This window comes from Ambystoma mexicanum, chromosome 4p (assembly GCF_040938575.1).
Source record: "Ambystoma mexicanum isolate Mex_15411 chromosome 4p, UKY_AmexF1_1, whole genome shotgun sequence".
Lineage (NCBI taxonomy): Eukaryota > Metazoa > Chordata > Amphibia > Caudata > Ambystomatidae > Ambystoma > Ambystoma mexicanum.
In genome coordinates, this window is record NC_090927.1 from 383,338,582 (window position 1) to 383,358,253 (window position 19,672).

General features: G+C 47.1%; 1 protein-coding gene across 2 annotated transcripts in view; it reads left to right on the forward strand.

Moving 5' to 3' along the window:
- SMC6 (structural maintenance of chromosomes 6) overlaps nt 1–19,672 on the forward strand; it is a 2,412,589-nt gene that overhangs the window by 446,283 nt on the left and 1,946,634 nt on the right. For both annotated transcript variants that reach the window (XM_069605927.1, XM_069605928.1), the window contains one exon: nt 12,529–12,590. In XM_069605927.1, the coding sequence (XP_069462028.1) occupies nt 12,529–12,590 (62 nt within the window). The remainder of the gene's footprint in view (nt 1–12,528; nt 12,591–19,672) is intronic.

A 19,672-nucleotide genomic window follows, 5' to 3' on the forward strand; every position in this document is an offset into this window, starting at 1 on the left:
ACCGAAATATGTCGGGGCATCCATCTTGTTCCCATCAATGCACTACAAGTCCAATCCCCAATGTTCTCCTATGGGAGTGAGTGAGTCTGGTGCCACAAGCGCCAAGTCTGACTCCAAGTGGGTCTTTGGAGGGATGGAGAGGCCCTTGAGGGCCATGTAGGTGATCGTGGCCTGGCTCCAGCCTGACATCTTGGAGTGCTGGGGACATGAGGGGCAGGAATCATGACACAACCCCCTGTGGGAGCACCCCCAAGACCAATCGTAGCAAAGATCCTTAACTATCGAGACAAAGAAAGTATTCTAGCCCACCCGATCAGGGGGAGTGATCCAGAGAGAGACTGCAACCCTGGCTGTATACCTGGACTGTACTATTCAAGTTCAAAGGAGGAGAGCCCAGCACATACCAACCAAAGACAGGCTCAGAAATCAGGCCATCAAATACGTTTTCCTCTACACGGCGAAACTGAAAATTCTTTACAAGCGGAAATCTCTTCTTCAAAATGCCAGAGGCAGTCGATGAGTGGATGGATGAGCAAAACCTAGGGCAGATGTCAGAAACGTAAGAGGGCTCACACAGAGCCAACAAGTAGAGTACAAAACCAACATGGACACATGGGCAGCCGTCAATGCTACTAAAAGGAGACTACTCAGGCGGGGACTCCGCACTCTTGGTCTCTAAACACTCATGCGGATAAACAAACCCCAGGCTTAGATAACGGTGAAGGACACATCAATCGGGAACCACTGCCCCTTTCCCTGGTTCCCCTGGACACTTAGCGTGGGATTTCAGTCCCCTAGCCATTTTTAGATGAACTGTGAGTACGTCTTAGTACTTGGCTACCAATCTCTGAGATCTTTCAGGGACTACAGGTGGCTATGCCTCTGCTGGACCACACCGGAGGGCACTATGTTGAAAGTCACGTGTTCAATTGTTAAAAACACTGTTAAGGTTACATCACGGTCGAACCAGCCATGGAAGCAGGAATCATACAGTAACCTATGGGTCAATACCACAAACCGTGACAACTGAGACGGCCCCTCAGGGAGCGGAGGAATTAATGGACAAAAAAAAGGGAGCAGTATTCAGTGCGGACCGCGAAGCCAGACCTGCTCACCAGGCGGAACATGTATGCCCCAAGTCGAAGTATAAAGGCAATCCAAAAGCATCATGAAAATGGGAAGGGACGATAGCACTAGAAAGAGCACCCCGATGACGGAGACCTTAAAGATTGCCATGTGAAACGTCCATGGCCTCAATAACTACATTAAAAGAATGAGACTGATGGCATATCTACGTCACAAAGGGGTCCACATTGCCCTGCTCCAAGAAACGCACTTAACACCAGCTAAACAAACACATATACTCTGAAACTGGAGAGGTAGAGGGTTTGGGGACGCATACTCCAACTATGCTAGAGGACTGATCGCATGGATAGTACCAGGGGTCCCACTCCAGGTATTAAACACTCACTCAGACCACGCGGGAAGGGTGATCCTAAATCATGAATTTCTAGAGAAGAGAGAGATTTGTATAATCAACTCTTATACGCCCTATCACAATGCAGCAGCTTTCTACTGTTCGTTATACACCAAACTAACACCCTACAAGGGCATGATGTGGTTCTGGGGGAGGGGGGGATTTCAACTGTATATTAGATCTGTCCCTAGACAGGTCAGACAGCACACCTCACCCACTAACCCCCCCCCCCTCCTCCCCCCAGCCCCCGTCCAAAGCTCTGAACACACTAATACAGGACCTAGACCTACAGGAAATATGGAGTTGGATACACCAATACAAGAAGGAATTCTCATATTTCTCTAGCATACACAAGATCTATACGAGAATAGATTACATACTTGCAGGAAAGGAACACCTGGGGAATGTATTGGGGGCATCATATGAAGGCAGGACACTATTGGACCACTTGCCCATGATAGTGTAATGGACACTCTCTAGCCACCCGGCTCCTATACCCACTTGGAAACTCGGAGCGGAATCACTCCGAGACAGCAGTTTCAGGGAAGGACTTAGACACCAAGTCGAACAGTACTTTGAACACAACCCAGGGGGTGTAAAAGACATGAGAACGGTGTGGGATGTTTTTAAGGTTGTACTAAGGGGGTCAGCCATAGCCAAAGCAGGAGGGATCCAAAAAGACCTAACGTGACGGATAGCGAATATAGAGGATAAGATAAAAAAAAACTAGAGGGTTCAGATCCGTCAGAAAAGGGAATCGAAAGCAAACTCGTAACACTCGGACAACAGTGCCTGGAGCAGTGGGATAAATCGGGCAACTTTAGCTATACAAAATACATTGAGAAATTACATGGGTAGGGAGATAAGCCGGGCAGACTCTTAGCTTGTCTGGTCCAAGACAAAAACACCAGGGAAGAGGTGGTAGAGATAGCAGATTAATGTGGGAATGTTTGGAGATCACAGAAAGAGATTAACCGCACCTTCAAATAATTCTATTGTGACCTCTACGAAGTCAACTCTGGCTCCAGGGAAGCAGAAATCATTGAGACCCTAGGGGACATAGGTCTACCTGTGTTGACCGCAGAGCAGGAAGAGGTGCTAGATGCACCACCTACTATAGAAGAGATACAGGAGGTTATTGCCGCACTGCCCACCAGTAAATCCCCAGGAAGTGATGGCTGTAACGCTCACCTGACTCCCACGGAGGCGCTGGACTGGTTCGCGCTGCTGTGACCTCTTCTAAGGTGATGCGCAGGGTTCGGAAGACGGACTGTACCGGGCCCCCAAATCTGGCTTGTCTGGCTCGCAGAAGTATCCTTCTGTAGGCGAAAATAGGGGATTAACTGTCTGCGGGGTAAAGCAATCAGCCTCCCACTTTCCCCTCTCACCCTCCTCGAAACCCTTCTGTGATTCCTCGTAGCGTCTCACCTTAGGGTCTGGAAGGACGAGCTCTCCATCCTGCTTCTGATGCAGGGGCGCGTTGGTATCCAGTTACTTCACTGGATTTTCGGATTGGTGAGAACCAAACTTGCTTGGCTTCCAGGTAAGTTTTTTGATAAGAGGTTCCCCTTGTGTCCATGCATTAATGTACTAATGCTAGTGTCTTTTTCCCCATAGGGGCCGGGGTACGGAATGGCGGGGAACAGGCACCGACCCGAGATGAGAGGTGAAATCCTTGTAGAAATCAGGTAAGGATGATCGCTGCTGAACATGGAGGCGCCCTGTAAAGGTGAGTGGAATGCGGCGATGCAGCAATCGGCGCGATGAGCTTTTAAATAAGTCTTCCTTTTCAGGATTGTCGGCGAGATGTCTCCAGGATGCGGATTTAGCAGGTAAGGACTTTTCCTTCTTCTGTTCTCTTCTTCTCTTCCTTTGCAGGTGATCCAGGATGCTGGCAGGCGTGGCAGAAGTCAGGATGCAGGAGCAGACACGGTGAGCGTCCAGCTGCTAGATGCAGAACAACGCGAAGCACGTGTAGCTGTTCGGGTGGGGTTTAAATAGCCTTGGAAGATGTTCCAGGTATATGTATCCTTCCTCCAATCAGGTATGTATCCTTCCCCGACCACGCCCGGATGGTAAATTAGTCCCACAGGTAAAGTAGTTCCTTTCAGGCCTCAAGGAGGCCGGGATCCTGCAGCATGGTCTGCATCAGGTAAGTGCACCCAAGCGCTTCCATAATGAGCCTGGCGCCATAGGCGCCAGGACCCTGTCCAAAGGGCCACTATATGGGGTTGCTGGGTCCTTCCTTGGGGACTGCATGTCCGCTTTCGGGGACGCCAGGCTTGAACCGGCTCCCCGGGAGCGGGCATCATGACAATGGCCTCCCGGAAGATTTCTATAGAGAATATGCTGATGTGTTAGCCCCACAACTGCTTAAAGTCCTTGAAGCTTCTGAGAAAGGAAGACTACCTGATACAATGGAGTAGGCGGTGATACTACCCATTCTAAAACCTGGAAAGGACAAAATAACTATGCAAATCTTTCAGACCAATTAAACTCCTAAACCAAGACAGCAATATACTTACTGCTGTCCTTGCAGAGAGGCTTAAAAAAGTAGTAACTACATTGATGCACCCTCACCAGATGAGTTATGTCCCAGGCAGAGCCACCACAGCGAACCTTAGGAGACTTCAGGCAATAATAGACAGAACACGTAATCGACCTGAGTGTTGTGTGGTAGTATCATTAGATGCTATCAAAGCATTTGATTCGGTAAGGTGGGAATGGCTATTCACCTCTCTGGAACAATACGGGATGGGAAACCAATTCGAGATGGATTTGCATGCTCTACTCTAACCCATCCGTGACGGTACGCACTGGAAAATGCATCTCGGACTCATTACCGATCAGTAGAGGTATCAAACAGGGCTGTCCCTTGTTGCCCTTACTGTATATCCTTGCACTAGAACCCCTAGCAATATACATGAGGAAAATATTCACCGACACAGGGTTGAGAGTAGACTTGAAACTGCACGCAATATCCCTCTACGCAGATGACATGCTGCTTTTATATAAAGCGCCCAGAAGACGACCTCGAAGCATACCTGGAGCTAGAAACTTTGCAACGCTATCTGTGATATCGATTAGTAAAACTAAATCCTCTTCCCTTTAGTGGGGTTGGTCTCCAATGGAAGGCCCACACCTTTTCACTATCTGGGTTTAAACATATATCACAACATTAGAGAAACCCATATAAAAACACAGTTAAAGCAAAAAGGAGATTGGAGACATCCATTAAATTCTGGGACAAACTACCCCTCTCTGTGATGGGCAGAATCTCTCTGGTGAAAATGATAGCCCTCCCCTGCTTACTGTATCATTTTATAAATGTACCATTTCGAAGGGATTGTGTCCTCCGATGTATTCCACATCTGTGCACTTCGGAAACTTTTTCGACAGAGGGCATCTTGCGTCGAGGGCCTCCATAGAGGGCCGATGTCACCGGATGTTATATATAGGACGCACGGCACCTGTTGCCTCAGTTCTGTTTTTTCTGACAGCGAACGTGTTTGCTTCGTAAATCTCGGCGCGCCTCGTGGGTTCATCGAACTTCATGTCCCTTTCTTCGACCCCTCTGCCTCCAAGGTCTGGGTTCAAGACTTGCAGGGATTGCAAGTCCAAGATGTAGTTGACCGACCCGCATCGTATTTATTTATGGTGTCTGGGGGAGTCGCACAACGCCGACAACTGTTTGAAATGCCAGTCTCTAACCGCCAAGGCCTTGCGTGAACGGAAGGGGATGCTCAAGGTAGGTAGGGGGCTCTCGAAGTCCAGTAAGTCCGGACCGAAGTCTAGGGTTTCCGCCGACGGCTCGAGGGGCGACTCTCCGTGTCGGGAGGAGGCTCGAGGTTCTCAGTCCCGGAGTGGTTCCTGCCATTCCTCATCCTCGCGGCACTTTCCGAAGCGCCGGCACCGTTCGCCTTCCCCGTGCTCCTCGTAGGATGGCGCCGTGCGTAAGGTGGCGTGTCCCACTAAGTCCTTGACTCCGGAGGAGTAGGCGGCTTTTAAGGAGCAAATGATGGCGATTTTCCAGTCGCAAGGTACGGATCCTGTTGCGTCTTCTCACGAAGCCGGCAGAGAACGTTCTCGACCCGCGGCTCGCACGTCTTTGGGCTCTGGTTAGCGGTGCGACTCGCACTGGGAGCCCTCGAGGTCCCGTGTGGACAAGGGCAGTCGCAAGAGACGTGAGTCCAGGTCTCGGTCCTCGTCTCCAGCGAGACCGTTACGGCGTGTGGTGGTATAGACGCCGGCGTCGACTCGTTCGGTGCCGGGCCAGTTGGACTCGGACAATGCTGTACCGTCCTATCAGCCCACGCCTGTAGCAGCGTCGACGCGGAAGGTCTCAGCATCGACACCCACGGCACAGATTCCGGCGTCGGAAGCCCTCGACGTCTAAGTTCTCGATGACGTCAAGGTCCTCAGCGCCCTCGCGCTTTTTGGGCGTACTGTGTCTGAGGAGTTGCCTGAGGAGGTGGATATGCCTCAGAAGGCTTCCTCTAAGTCTGGGCGGCCAATATTGGGCCCCAGGCCGTCTTCGGTCACTCTGGCTGGTTTCCAGACTTTTGGCTGACATTTTTGAAGAGGAGGAAAGATCGGAACTTGAAGACTGCTTCTCAGGGTGAGGCTCCTGGGTTGTTGGGAGACAGTCCCTTGGAGGAGTTGAGACAGTCCCTCCATTTTGCAAGTGGCCTGGATACTTCTCAGGAAGTGGGGTTTGGGAGGCCTGAGCCGGCGGCTCATACAGATTCTTCCTACAGGCGGCTTATGTCTAGGGTCTACGAGTACCTGGGTTGGTCCAATCCTCCTGAGGATTTTATTCAGGACGATCTTATTGACATCTTGGACCAAGGTCCCCCCCCCCCCCTCTGACCCGGTTTTACGGTTTGATCTGACATTGCAAAAAAGGGTGTCATCGGCCTGGCAGTCCCCGGAATCTCTTCAGGTGGTGAATAAGAATTTGTCAAAGTACCGCCCATCTGTTAGTGACCCCAGCTATTTGTCCACTCACCCCACTCCTGAGAGTTTGGTGGTTCAGGCGGCTACGGTCACCTCGAGGCAGCAGGCGTACCCTACCATCCCTCCGGATAGGGACGACAAGCGCTTCGACGGATGGGCTCGAAAGGTCTTTTCTTCAGGGAGCATGGCACTGAAAGCTGTCAACTCCACATGTGTCTTGGCAAGATTTACACACATTTACGGATGCTCTGAGCAGGCAGAGCACGGTCTCTCACGAGTGGGAGTTGGCTCAGGAAGTCCTTTTGGAGATCTTGCCCTTTGGGGAACCCTTCAATGGATCTCTTCGCCACCAGTGTCGACCGGAATTGCGAGAGATTCTGCTCGCGTGAATTTCCCCCGAGAGGAGCCTTAGGGGACGCGTTCGTTGTGGAGTGGTCATTCCCACTGCTGTACGTGTTTCCTCCAGACCCGTCATACCTCAGATGTTGCAGAGGTTACGGAGGTTCGGTTCCCGCATGATCCTCATTGCTCCGGATTGGGCCAGGAGAGCGTGGTACCCCGACCTTCTCGAGATATCCATCTGCCATCCACGCCGTCTTCCCTACCGAGACGATCTGCTCTCACGGGAGGGGATAGGGTCAGGTTCTCCATCCAGAGGTCAGGTCTCTCAACCTTCACGCTTGGTATCTGAAAGATTGAGATACAAGGTTTGGGACCTCCTGGATGATGTAATGGAGTTGTTGCTTTCGGCCAGGCAGCCCGCAACGAAATCCCTGTACCGTTGCTGTTAGTTCTGCGACTGGTGCAGGGGACAGAATGTGGATCCTTTTCAATGTTCCATTCCTCTGGTGTTGTCTTTTCTGCTTTCTTTAGCCCACAAGGGCCTTCAAGTGGGTAGCATTAAGGGTTACCTGGCGGTGCTGTCCATATTTAAGCGCTCGTCCCAGGAGTGTTTTTACTTTAAGATTCCTTTGATCTCACAGTTTCTGAAAGGACTGACTGTGTTTCCACTGTCCCCTTTCCAGGTGCCGGGTTGGGATTTGAATTTGGTTTTAAAGTTTCTGACGGGAGCTCCGTTTGAGCCCTTACACTCTTGTCCTTTGTGACTGTGGTCTTTCAAGACTGTTTTTAGTTGTGGTTACTTCGCATGCAGAGTTAGTGAATTGCAGGCACTTTCTGCCAATCCGCCCTTTACTGTTTTCCATGAGGACAGGGTTGTGCTGCGGATGCGACCTTCTTTTCTTCCGAAGGTTGTGTCTGAATTTCATTTGAGCCAGAAGATAATTCTTCCGGAATGTTATCCTCCTCCGCATCCTAGTAAGGAAGAGGAGAGGCTCCATAGGTTGGATCCTAGAAGAGCTTTGAGCTTTTATCTTTCTCGGATGTCCCGGGTGAGAGTGGATGATCGGCTCTTTATAGGTTATACTGGACACCGATTGGGTCAGGCTGTTTCCAAACAGACCTTGTCCAGATGGATTATCCTAACTATCTCTGAGTGCTACTGTTTGGCGGGGGAAGGACCCTCCGGTAGGCTCGCTCCAATAGGGGTGTGGCTGCCTCCACTGCTCTCCAACGGGGGGGTTTCTATTTGGAATATTTGTGAAGCTGCCACATGGGCTTCCGTCCATACTTTTGTTAAACGCTATTCCCTGGAATCTATCCATGGGCAGGATTTGGCCTTTGGTAAGGTGGTCCTCTGTTCTGCCATTTGATTGGGTACTCTAAATTTTACATTCTAAATTCTTGCCCTCCTCCATAGTCTGGTACTGCTTTGGGAGTCTGTCATAGATGTCGAATACGTCGGAGGACACAATCCCTTCGAAGAACAAGTTACTTGCAAACTGGTAACGTTCTTTAGATGGGATGTTCCTCCGACATATTCCACGTCGCCCTCACAGCCTGCCCCTCTGGAGAATTTCCTCTGTGATTGCAGCTTCTGTTTCGCAAAGCTGTAGGCAGTTATACTGGCAGGAGACTGGTGCCACACATTCTGGGGGAAAAAACGAAAACTGCAGCAATGGGCGCTGTGCGTCTTTTATATATATATATATATATATATATATATATAACATCCAGTGACGTAGACCGTCGAGGGACATCGCTCAACGCAAGACGCCGCCTGCCGAAAACTTTCCGAAGTGCACTGCAGTGGACATTACAGGTCATAGATGTGGAATACGTCGTCGGACCATCCCATCAAAAGAACGTTACCAGTTTGGTAAGTAAATTGTTCATTTCATACCAAGAACCTTCTTTAAAGAGCTCAATTCGTTAATGGGCAGCTTCATATGGGGAAAGGGCCGGTGAAGAGTAGCACTGGAAGTATTGAGCAGAGACTACACGAAAGGCGGTGTACGCTTCTCGCCTTTTGAACTCTATTACTTAGCTGGGCAGCTCCAGAATGTGGCAGGCTGGCTAGCAGACATAAACAATAGATGACTCCCTGATGAGTTCCGAGGTAGCCAGTTACCTCCTAAAATAAGTGCTATGGTTAGGAAAGACCAGAGTCAAAGACCCTGCTCCACTTTTATAACTTGGTAGACAGATATGGTCAAGAACCAAAACAATACTGAAGGTAGAAGCACTTTGCTCCCCACAGTTTCCATTAGCAGCCCTACATGGAATCAACAGAGAACACCTGATGCATAGCAGGAAACACTGGGAGGAAAAAGGGATAATCACGGTAGGAGACCTCTGCCCAGAAGGAAAACCGCGAGTATTAGAAAGGGTTAGTTCCTACCCCTTTTGGTCTGTGCCTCCTGGAGCCTTGTTTCGCTCCCTTAACATTAAGACTTGGCTGGTGGCAGTGGTCTCTACCCTAACTTTACTACCGCGATTATAGTATATAAACGTGGTACTGTTTGAAGCTATTGTATTAGCCTCGAACATAAACCTGCTTGACCAAATAAATTTTATTTTGGCTCTGGTCGGGTTTAGTCGCCATTTCTTTTTGTTGAAGTCCTTCTTGTGTTTTACTTTTCGCGCCAAACCAGGTTTGCCTTCTTTATTCGCCGTCCTTTGGCGGGCTTCTGCACAGAAGCCCTCCTTTGGTGTCTGGGTGTCTAGGTGGGCTGAATGTGAGGGAGGGATTTAGTAACCCCGTGCGCACACCCCAGTGATTGACAGCCAGGCTGTGTGAATGGGGGATTTTGGCATAAAAGGCAGGACTCTTGGGCTGGAAGTCAGTCGCCACTGGAACTACAAGAACCAAAGAGAAGCAGAGAAGAAGACGGCTGCTGCAACTCCCGAATTCTGGTGAAGCCCTGCTGCAGTCCTGAGCTATCTACCCTTCAACGACAGAAAATATCCAGTCTGGAGTCTTCTTCCCTTGAGCCTGGTGGGGTCAACCAGCTCAGCTTCAACAGCCAGAGAATCCTCTTCTGGGTGGAATCGCTGCACACAGCTGTAGTGGTCCGGACAGACATCAGAAGAGCCCTTTCCTGTTTTAAAGGAGCGCACCTTTTATTCACTGTTGCTTCGCTGCTGCTGGCTTCATCCCTTGGTAGTGCAGATCGCTCCAGACGTCGTCCTTCTTGTCCCACGACTAAAGCTTCAGGAACCGTGAGTCTGCAGGAACTACCGGGAACAACTGCCGTAGCACCAGCTTTCTTATTACGAATAAGGTACTGTGCCCGTTTGATCGTTCTCTCCATCCGACCTTGAGGAATCGGGGTGAACCTTTTTCCTTTCCGAAGGCTTGTCCTTTCTTCCTTCCCTCTTATAACTTTTGCTTCCCTTTGACAATATCCAAGTACTCCTGGCAATCGTTAATCGTGAACTGTTCTAACCGGGTGATCCTCGACAACAGGATTTTTGTTCCATTTGACACTGGCGCAGGCCTATTGACTTTTATCTACCTTTTAGAAAGTGTCCTCTGTTTCTATTTGCCTTGACAAAAGTATTGCCTATGCTTTTTATCCCCTATTCCCTTGTCTTAATTCATTGTGCTAAGTGTGTTGGACTTCGGGTGTATTTCTTCCGGCAGGTACACTTTATTTTCATAAGACCGAACTGTCATTACTGTCAAAAAGTGATCGCGTATTAACCCCCGGTAATGTATTTCTTTCGAAACACCGGTCTGTCAAAGTCTAATATACGTACCTTGAATTGATCTAAACAAGAGGAATTGATTGTGTGTAGCATATTTTAAATGTAGTTTTATTTTATAGAAGGGAAGTGTTTTGTGAACATATGGTTCAAAAATAAATGTACTTATATTTCTTTTCAACCAGAAACCTTGAGTCAGTGTTTGTTTGCGTCGCAGTTATTGTAGCCCTTTGTGTAATCTCTACTACTGGTCAATTGCTCTTGAGATAAGTCTGGCTGCTCAGCCATTGCTACCACTTTACTGTGTAGTACAGGCTTGTACCAACGGTGAAATTGTACTACCACTTGTAGTCTTAATTGTGTGCAGTGGTTCCTAAGGGCACTGCAGATGATTCTGCCTAACAGTTTTGGGGAAACTTAGGTTGCGTGACTTGTGATGGGTGGACCGTGTGGTCTGATAACTGCACCTAGACCAGAAACCACTGCATATTGCAAAAGCAGCAAAGTGTGGGTACTGGGTGAAACTAGCCAAAGGAAGGATCAAACAAACTCGGTATTCTCTTATGAACTTGTGAAGAGAGGAAGCAAAGTTACTGTTCAGTGTAAATCTTGGGGAAGGAAACCCTGAGAACCAAATAACTGGAGAGTGTTTATCTTGGGTAAAGGAGTCCCAAGATCAATGTGGTACGAACTTGATTACATTTGAACTCTGGGACGGGATACTCAAGACCTTTGATGCGAAGTGTGATGCCAGAGAACCTACAGAAGATGACTTCATTACGTGATCAATCCTCCTTGAAACCAAGTTACATTGGAACTATATTGACCTTGAACAATTATATCTGCTTGAGAACATTTCCCCAATAGATTTTGTTGTAGTTGTGAGGACAAGCATGGTTAGTGACACAGATAGGCTTGGTTTGGACTTATAGAAACAGTCTCCTTATATTTCCTTAGGCGGGGAAAATTCCATCCTAGCATAGGATTAGTTGGGCGTTACACCATCCTGATCATTAGAAAAGCTTTGTTTAGAAATATATATCTGTCTGTGTCGTCTCCCTTGATACCATGCCTGTCTCACAGCTATTGGTATTTATACTGCACACTCTTTCCATTTGCATGGTCTCCAGATGCTCATAGGTTTTGTAAGTGTTTATTACAAATTGAGATGTACTTGCCTGGGCCCATATTGCATACATGAGCTGACACTATTTGTCAATTAAAGTGAAGTGCTTAACTGCACATTTAGTTACTCTTCTCGTGATCCTCTGTTTGCGGCTCCTGCATCCTCACCAGCAGCAGGCCTCAGTCTGGCATCTTTCTTTCAGTCAGATTTACTAACTTGTCGGCTGCTACAACCTGGCTCAGTGAAGTTTGCAAATTTCAAGCTTGTGTACAGCTCTTTTGAAGTGTAAAATACGTTTTCCGCCATCTGCAACTCATGCTCACTCTGGAGTCTTGGGGTCAGCTTACCCAGTGCTCCTCTTATTCCATATTGTAAAGCAAAAGACCTCTGGCAATGCAGGTTTCCCAGCTTCCGTCTGACTGAAAATGTCTCTTTTTGAAATACTTGTGGCTCTGCCAGTGACAGTGATGACAGGTATGACGGTGATGAGACTCCTCCTTTCGTCTTTGTATAGGCTCCATTGGTGGCGTTTCACCACAAGGTAATCGTTTGATGGGCTGGTGTTTTGCACCCAGTATCAGGATTGCTATATCCTCCATTCAACATTTGTGATGCTGCCTAATTTTATATATTTTTCAAGAGTGGCCAGGCCCATAGACCCGTTACCAAATTGATCCTTTACTCCAGAAACCTGCAGAGATGTTTGTGATATCAGTGTAAGAGAAGAAATCCACATGGTAATCTGGGCACAAGACCCTCTGGTGTCTGTAGGAAAAGATTGCAGAGGGATTTCCTCTACCTCTCAAGAAGTAAAGGGGTATTTGAGTGGGTTAACAATACAATGTCCAACTACAAAATAGTGAGACCTTTCAATTTTCAGTGTTTTGTAGATTTCTATATCTGTTTTTATTTCTTACTCTAGGAAGCATCATATCATCAAAAAAAGAAGAGCTCATTGCAGTGCTTGATCACTTCAACATTCAGGTAACTGTTACATATATATATATATATATATATAGATCAAAATGCTACGTTCTACGGGAGAATACAGTGGGTAAAATAGAAACCTGTTTGATTTAAGTGATGAAAATGAGATTTGGTTTGAATTACATAGAGGTTGTATGATTTGATTTGACTGAATTGGTTACGAAGACTATTCCCTTTTTAAGTAATCAGTCGGTCAAAAATTAGTACTGACATTGCTGATTACGAGGGATTTTGATGAAGGAATAAAAGCAGGGTGACATTATCCATGGGGCTTAAAGAAAAAATACAGGCAACTGAATATTAAAGTTTTGAAAATCGTACAATTCAAATGTACTCTTTTCTAGGGGATGAATTATGCTATATTATACTGACGGGAACGCAGTTGTACTAATTGACATTTAACAAAATTCTACAGTTAGTCTACTTCTTTCTTATACATCGGAGATCTGCAAATGAACTAAGCTGCTATAGTTGAAAATAATTAACTTGAGTGATCTTTTATTCTTCTTTCTCTCTTGTAAAGTTAGAGCTCACCTGCCATTGGGATGGCCTTGTATCAAGCTCTGTGTATTTTTTGCTTTCGAGTGACCCCAGTCAAACGTTGCATAAAACATGCAGTGGCCTATTGTCGCAGGCGAGTTGTGAGATGCGAGAGAATGTATGGTTTTATTGTTCACACTGGAACGGGGCAGAACAATGTCTAAGGCAAAAATAGAACGAATAATTTACAAGCAAAACCTTTCTACATTTGGATCAACACAAGTTGGTGTTCCCCTATTGACAATTTAGGATTACCCTCCACGCCCTCCCCTTCTCCTTCAGTCAGTTTCGCTATTTCAAAGTTCTGGTCTCCCCTGTGGGACTCTTTACTCTACAACTGAATGCTCCAAAGGAGGACTAACCAAGTTTCAAACCCTAGCTTGTATAAATCCTCACCCTAGTGGCTTCCTTAGTCTTAAACACAAAAGTTCAATTATTTGGCCAAAATTGAAAGTTCATGAATTCGCTACTCATCAGAAGTCCATCCCTACACTAGTTTAGCAGGTTCATGTATGGGCTACTGTGTCAGGGTTCCTGCTCGCCCTCTATGCTTTCACCTGTGGTCTTCTCTGCTAAGCACGATCTGGGCACTCCTGTGGAGTGCCTTCATTCTCTTCTTCCTTGCGCTAAGTGTGTCTAATGGATTGTGTTCTCCCACATATTCCTCATTCTTGATACATCCTATATCCTGCTTGCAGCATAATAAACTTTTCAACCGCAGAGGGTGCTCTGGACTCGAGGTCCCTCTGCGTCTACCATCCCACTCTCGGCTGTGTAATTGACACTGGTATAAGTAGCACATGCTGCACCCGTTGCTTCAGTTTTTCTGCACAGCACCCTCAGGAACTGTTTGTTGACCTCAGCAATTTGTCTACTGTTATCAAAGTTTTTAAGATGTCTACCCCAAAGACCAGGTTCAAGAGGTGGTCGGATTGTGGGTCAAAGTTGTCCATCACGGATCACCACCAAATATGCCTCTGGTGTTTGGGACTAGGCCGTAAGGTTGACGACTGCAGCTTATGCCAGTCAATGACCGTGAATGCCTTGAAGGAGAGGAAGGGGAAACTCAAGTCCCTTGTCCAAATCCCCTTTCCACTTAGATGAGGTCGTCGGATGACAAGAGCTCGAGCGAGGTTTCACCTCACGGAGTTAGAAAGCACAAACATTCAAAGCGCTCACGGTCAACTTCCCGACACTCCTCGTCATCTTCTTTACATACATCTAAGAAGCAACAACGTCAATCCCAATCATTTTATTTGACTCCTCACCCCATTGAAAACAAATATGTTTTCTGAGTAAATCTGCTTGTGTGATGCTGGAAATGCAATGGAGGGACAGGGCCTCCATATGGTTGTCCTGTACTCACTTATATATGTTCTGTGTTTTCTGCACAGGAGTCCATGTGGGACCCCTGGCAGTGCAGCTCTTGTTTTGGTTGTGGTGAACAGAGACCCTTGAGATACCCATATGGCACTCATGGGTTGGGGTACAACCCTGTACCCCTAGTGTATGTTTTTGTGCACCTTTGTGTGGCCCACAGAGCAGGTTATGGGCTGGTGGCCGCTCCATTCTGAATTTGACAGGTGCTCCGAGTATCCTCCATTTTGGGATACCCAGGCCCTGCCATAGGAATCAGTGGGTTCCTGAGAGGAGACAAGATGGCCCCTGTGGCCTCTTGGTTTCTATAACCTGTTATCTTGTTTTCCCAAAGTCCTGGGAAGCCCTGACTCTGTCCCTTCCCCTGACTGGCTTTTGGGTTGCAGAACCATTTTTATTTATTTATTTATTCAGATCTATATAGAGCCCAACAGCTCGAGAGCATCGTGGCGCTTGTTACAGTGAAGGGTGACAACTAGTTGCATATGCAGTACAGAGAAGTCATAACTTAGTTACATGGATAGCAGGAATACAGCTTAGTTTTATATAGTAAAAACAGGCAAACATACTATAATCATAGAAAAACAGATAATTTGTAGCGCAAGTTGAAGAGGGTGGGAGAGGAGACCCAGAGGGATAAGCAAGAGTTTAATTAAAGAGGGCAGTATTCAGCTTTTTACGAAAAGCATGGAGGGAAGTTTCTGCTCTGAGTGCAGTGGGGAGCGTATTCCTTAACTTGGGGGCTAAATATGGGAAGCCTATTCCTCCAGCTTTAGCTCTGTGGATGCGCGGTATGGCGAGTTGGTTAGTGTAGCAGGTTCTTGTAGGCTGAGTTGAGGTGGATCTCGATAGCGTGTCTGAGAGCTAGGATGGGGCAGTGAGGTTGATTCATTTGTGGGTGGTGGTAAGGATTTTAAATGTGATACGGTCTTTGACTGGGAGCCAGTGGTGTATTTTCTTGCTTGTGTGGTGTGATCTCTTTTTGGTATACTCAGTGCTGCTCTTAGTGCGTTTTTTGAGTGATTTGGAGTATATTTGTTTTTTGTGGAGGAGCCAGCAAGCAGGGCATTACAATAGTCAAGCTTAGCTCCTATGGTCGCTCTAGCTATAGAGAGGCAGTTTGTTAAGAAGGGTTTAATGGCGTTGATGAGTTTGGTGTTTAGGGCGGAGGCAGAGACAATGACGCTGACTTGCTTGTTCATGGACAATGTGGCATCTATATGGACCCCTAATGTTTTAACAGATGAGAGCACTGGGATGATACAGTTGTCAATATTGAAATTGGCAAAGTGAGAGTCTAGATTGGATAGGGTGGATTTTCGCTAGGGTGGAACCATATATGGTATTGTGGGGGGGTGGCAGGGGAGTCCAGGCCAGACTGGTTGGAGCCAGCCTTCCCGATGACTGTATGTTGTGGGTACACCCTTAGGGTGGAACCTGGAACAATGGAGTGTGTGACCAATATGCACTTTATGTTATGGGTGTCTGGTATCTGTGTGCGTGGCAGCCTGGGCCGAAACTGACAGGAATGCAGCGTGGTGTGCTGAAACACTGGGTGCTTGCCTCAATTCACATTCCTTGTTTATGGGTGTCTGGATGGAAGAGAATGGCCGGAATGCACTGTGAGCCGGATTCCCTGCCTGCATGAATACCCTACTGAACGATTGGCTGCCAAAGCTTGGCTCAGCAGTGTGAATGAGAGACAGAACTGTATATCTGGGGACCTCTCACTTACCAGAATTATTCAGAAGCCTTAGTTGAAACTTTATGCTTAACCTTGAAGCCCAGCCGGAAGAAGGAGGTTTTGCTGCTGCTTGCTGTCGACGAAATACAAAAGATGTCGAGCCTTGTTAGGCAGAATCCTGTGCAGTGCCCTTAGGGACCACTACACAATTAAGACTACAAGTGGTAATACAAGTTCACCTTTGGTACAAATCTGTACTACACTGTTAAAGTGGTAGCAGTAGCGTAGCAGCCAGACTTATTTCAAGAGTAAATGAGCCAGAGATTACACAAAGGACCACAATTACTGTGACTCAAGCAAACACTGACTCAAGGTTTCAGGTAAAAAATACAAGTACATTTATTTTAAACCATCTGTTATAAAACACTTCACTTCTATAAATTCGAAACCACACGTAAAATACACTACACACAGCCAATTCCACTTGTGCCAGTAAATTCAAGGTAAGTACATTAGGGTTTGACAGACCGGTGTTGAAATACTAACACGTACCCGCGAAAAGAAATGCTCACGAAGTTAAAACACACTTTGTACTTTAGAATTTCAAACAAGGGAAAAGTGAATAAAAATCATAGGCAATACTTTTTCAAGGCAAGGAGACTCAAGGACTTATTCAAAGATACAGATTAAAGTCAATAGGCCTGTGCCAGTGTCAATGAGCAGATGCTCAGTTGCCGAGGATCACACGTTGAACAATTCGAGATGCCAAGAGTTTGTAAAGATTGTCAAATGGAAGGAAAAGTTATAAGGAGGAGGGACGACAGAACAAATCTTCGTGGAGGAAAAGGGCTCACCCCGATTCCGGCTGGTCAGACGGAGAGAATGACCAATTGTGCACAGTACCTTATTCCGTTGGAAAAAAGCTGGTGCCACGGCAGTTGTTCCTGGTAGTTCCTGCAAACTCGCGGTTCCTGCGGCTTGAGTCGTGGGGACAAGAAGGACGACGTCTGGAGTGATCTGCACTACCCAGGGATGAGGCCAGCAGCAGCAAAAAAAGACAACGTTGAATAAAAGGTGCGCTCCTTTAAATCAGGAGAGGGCTCTTCTGATGGCTATCCGGCCCACTACAGCACAGCAGTGATTTCGACCCAGGAGAGGATTCTCTGACTGAAGAAAAGACGAGCTGGTTGATCCCACCAGGCTCAAGGGAAGAAGACTCCGGACTGGATCTTCTCTGGTCGTTGAAGGGGATAGATAGCTCAGGACTGCAGCAGGGCTTCACAGGGACTCAGGGTTGCAGCATACGTCTTCTTCTCTGCTTCTCTTTGGTTCCTTGCAGTTCCAGTGGCGACTCTGACTTCTAGCCCAAGACTCCTGCCTTTTATGCCAAAATCCCCCATTCACTCGGCCTGGCTGTCAATCACTCAGCAGGAGGGTTGTCCGGCCCGGACAACCACCTTAGCCAATCAATACAAAGTGCGACTTGGGTCTACAAGGAGACCCTGTGCAGGGGATGACTACACCCCTCCCTCACATTCAGCCCACCTAGACACCCAGACGCCAAAGGAGGGCTTCTGGTCAGAAGCCCGCCAAAGGTCGGGGAACAAAGGAGGCAAACCTGGTTTGCCGCGCAAAGAAAGACCCAAGAAGTATGTTAACAAAAAGAAATGGCGATTAAATACAACCGGAGCCGAAATAAAAAGTATTTGGGCTTGCAGGTTTAAAGTTGGAGGCTACTAAAATGGCCTAAAAAACTACAAAGTTAAGTAATATAATCGCGGTAGTAAAATTAGGGTAGGTACCACTGCCACCAGCAAAGGTACAGATTAAAAGGGTTAAGAATTAACCCTTTATAATACTCCATGTACGATGGGGTGTACTGGATCTGTGGTTAAATGACTATGTAAAGTTAATGGCAACTTTACCCTTTTCTGGGGACAGTAGTCAGTCCCAGAAATGAAGTCGGTGGGAAGTCTGAAGGACAACCCTGTGTCACTGCACTGAAGGTGCTGTGTAACACACAAGAGTGGGGCTACTGAAGTGGTGCACTCCAGAGTCCACAATCATAAAAACAGATGAAATACACATGGCAAAACACAGGTAAGAGTGGGGGAAAAGCTCACACTCTTACCAAGTGGAAAAAATAAAATCCAGAAATCCAGCAAAGCTGCTTGAGGGTAAGGGAAATTAGCCATAGAATGAGAATTCTCCCTAACAAGCCTTCAAGGACTGATCCAAGCGAGGACCTGGTTGGCAGACCTCGTCCTGAGCTACGAGGGAACATCGGGCATAAAGCTAATCTTCACCGAGGCACCCTGGGAGCCAGTCCCGAAAGGCTGTCTAAGTGAAGCACCCGGACATTGAGGCTGTTGAAGTCCATTGCCGTCAACCAGGGTTCGGAGAATTGCTGTAACCTCTGTAAACCAGTCGAGTTGTGTTGCCCAGAAGTGGGGACATCTTGATGCCACACTGCTCGACGACTGGTGCCGCTTCACTCCACGTTTTGCCTAAGACATTTGAAACCAAGGACTCCCTTGCCATCACAGTCAACCGCTTTGTCGCGCCGGAGAAAGTCGAGGTCGTCGACGAACCGAAGAGTATCCGCCGGTGGGTTTCCTGCCACCCGAAGTCCACAAAGATGCTGACGAAGATCCGAAAGCCAGCCGCAGTCGAGTCCCTATCGTTGATGCCAAAGCAGACACCCGACGCCCTCTGCCGAGCCTACGCTCTTCATCGAGTAATCTTTGCGGCATCAAACTCTTTTTCATCGAGGACACTCGACTCCAGAGTACACATTTCTTCGAGGGCTATCGACGTCCTGTGGCTCAAAGGGAGTTCACCCTTGAGGGATCAGTCGATGAACCATCGAAGAAACTCTGCTAAACTCAGGTACATTGGGGTAGTTCAACATTTCTAGCAGGAAACAAGACTACTTAAAACATTAATGGACTGGGCTTGTTGATGCACTTTATTTACAGGTTTCCAAGGAGTCAGGGGGGGTTCCTCGCACAGAACTGTGACTTAGTAGCTAAAGTACTATTGTGCCATTGTTTAGCCTAACTTGTCTTCCTTTCTATGTCTGTTAATTAACATTGATATTTGACTTGTATGCCATTGAAACTGTCAGCAGTTGGTGCATTTTAAAGAAGTCAAGAGTTAACTGTGGTACCACATAGATATTGTACATATTTGTCATATAACATTTTCCAAAGCACAAACTGTATTATTGATTGATTGTGTATATATATTGAACCTTGAGAGGAAGAAAGGGTAGACTGAAGGCAGTCAGGCGTGGGGCAAATCGTGTTTCATGTGCAAATAAACAAAGATTCAATGCACACTCCAGGCGAAGTTGCTGTTTACGAATATTCCTTTATTTTTATTTAAATATGGACAGAGAGGACAGCAGAAAAACACAACGCGTTTCACCCTACACGAGCTTCGTCTGGTGTAAAAGTAACAGAAAGAGAACTTTATT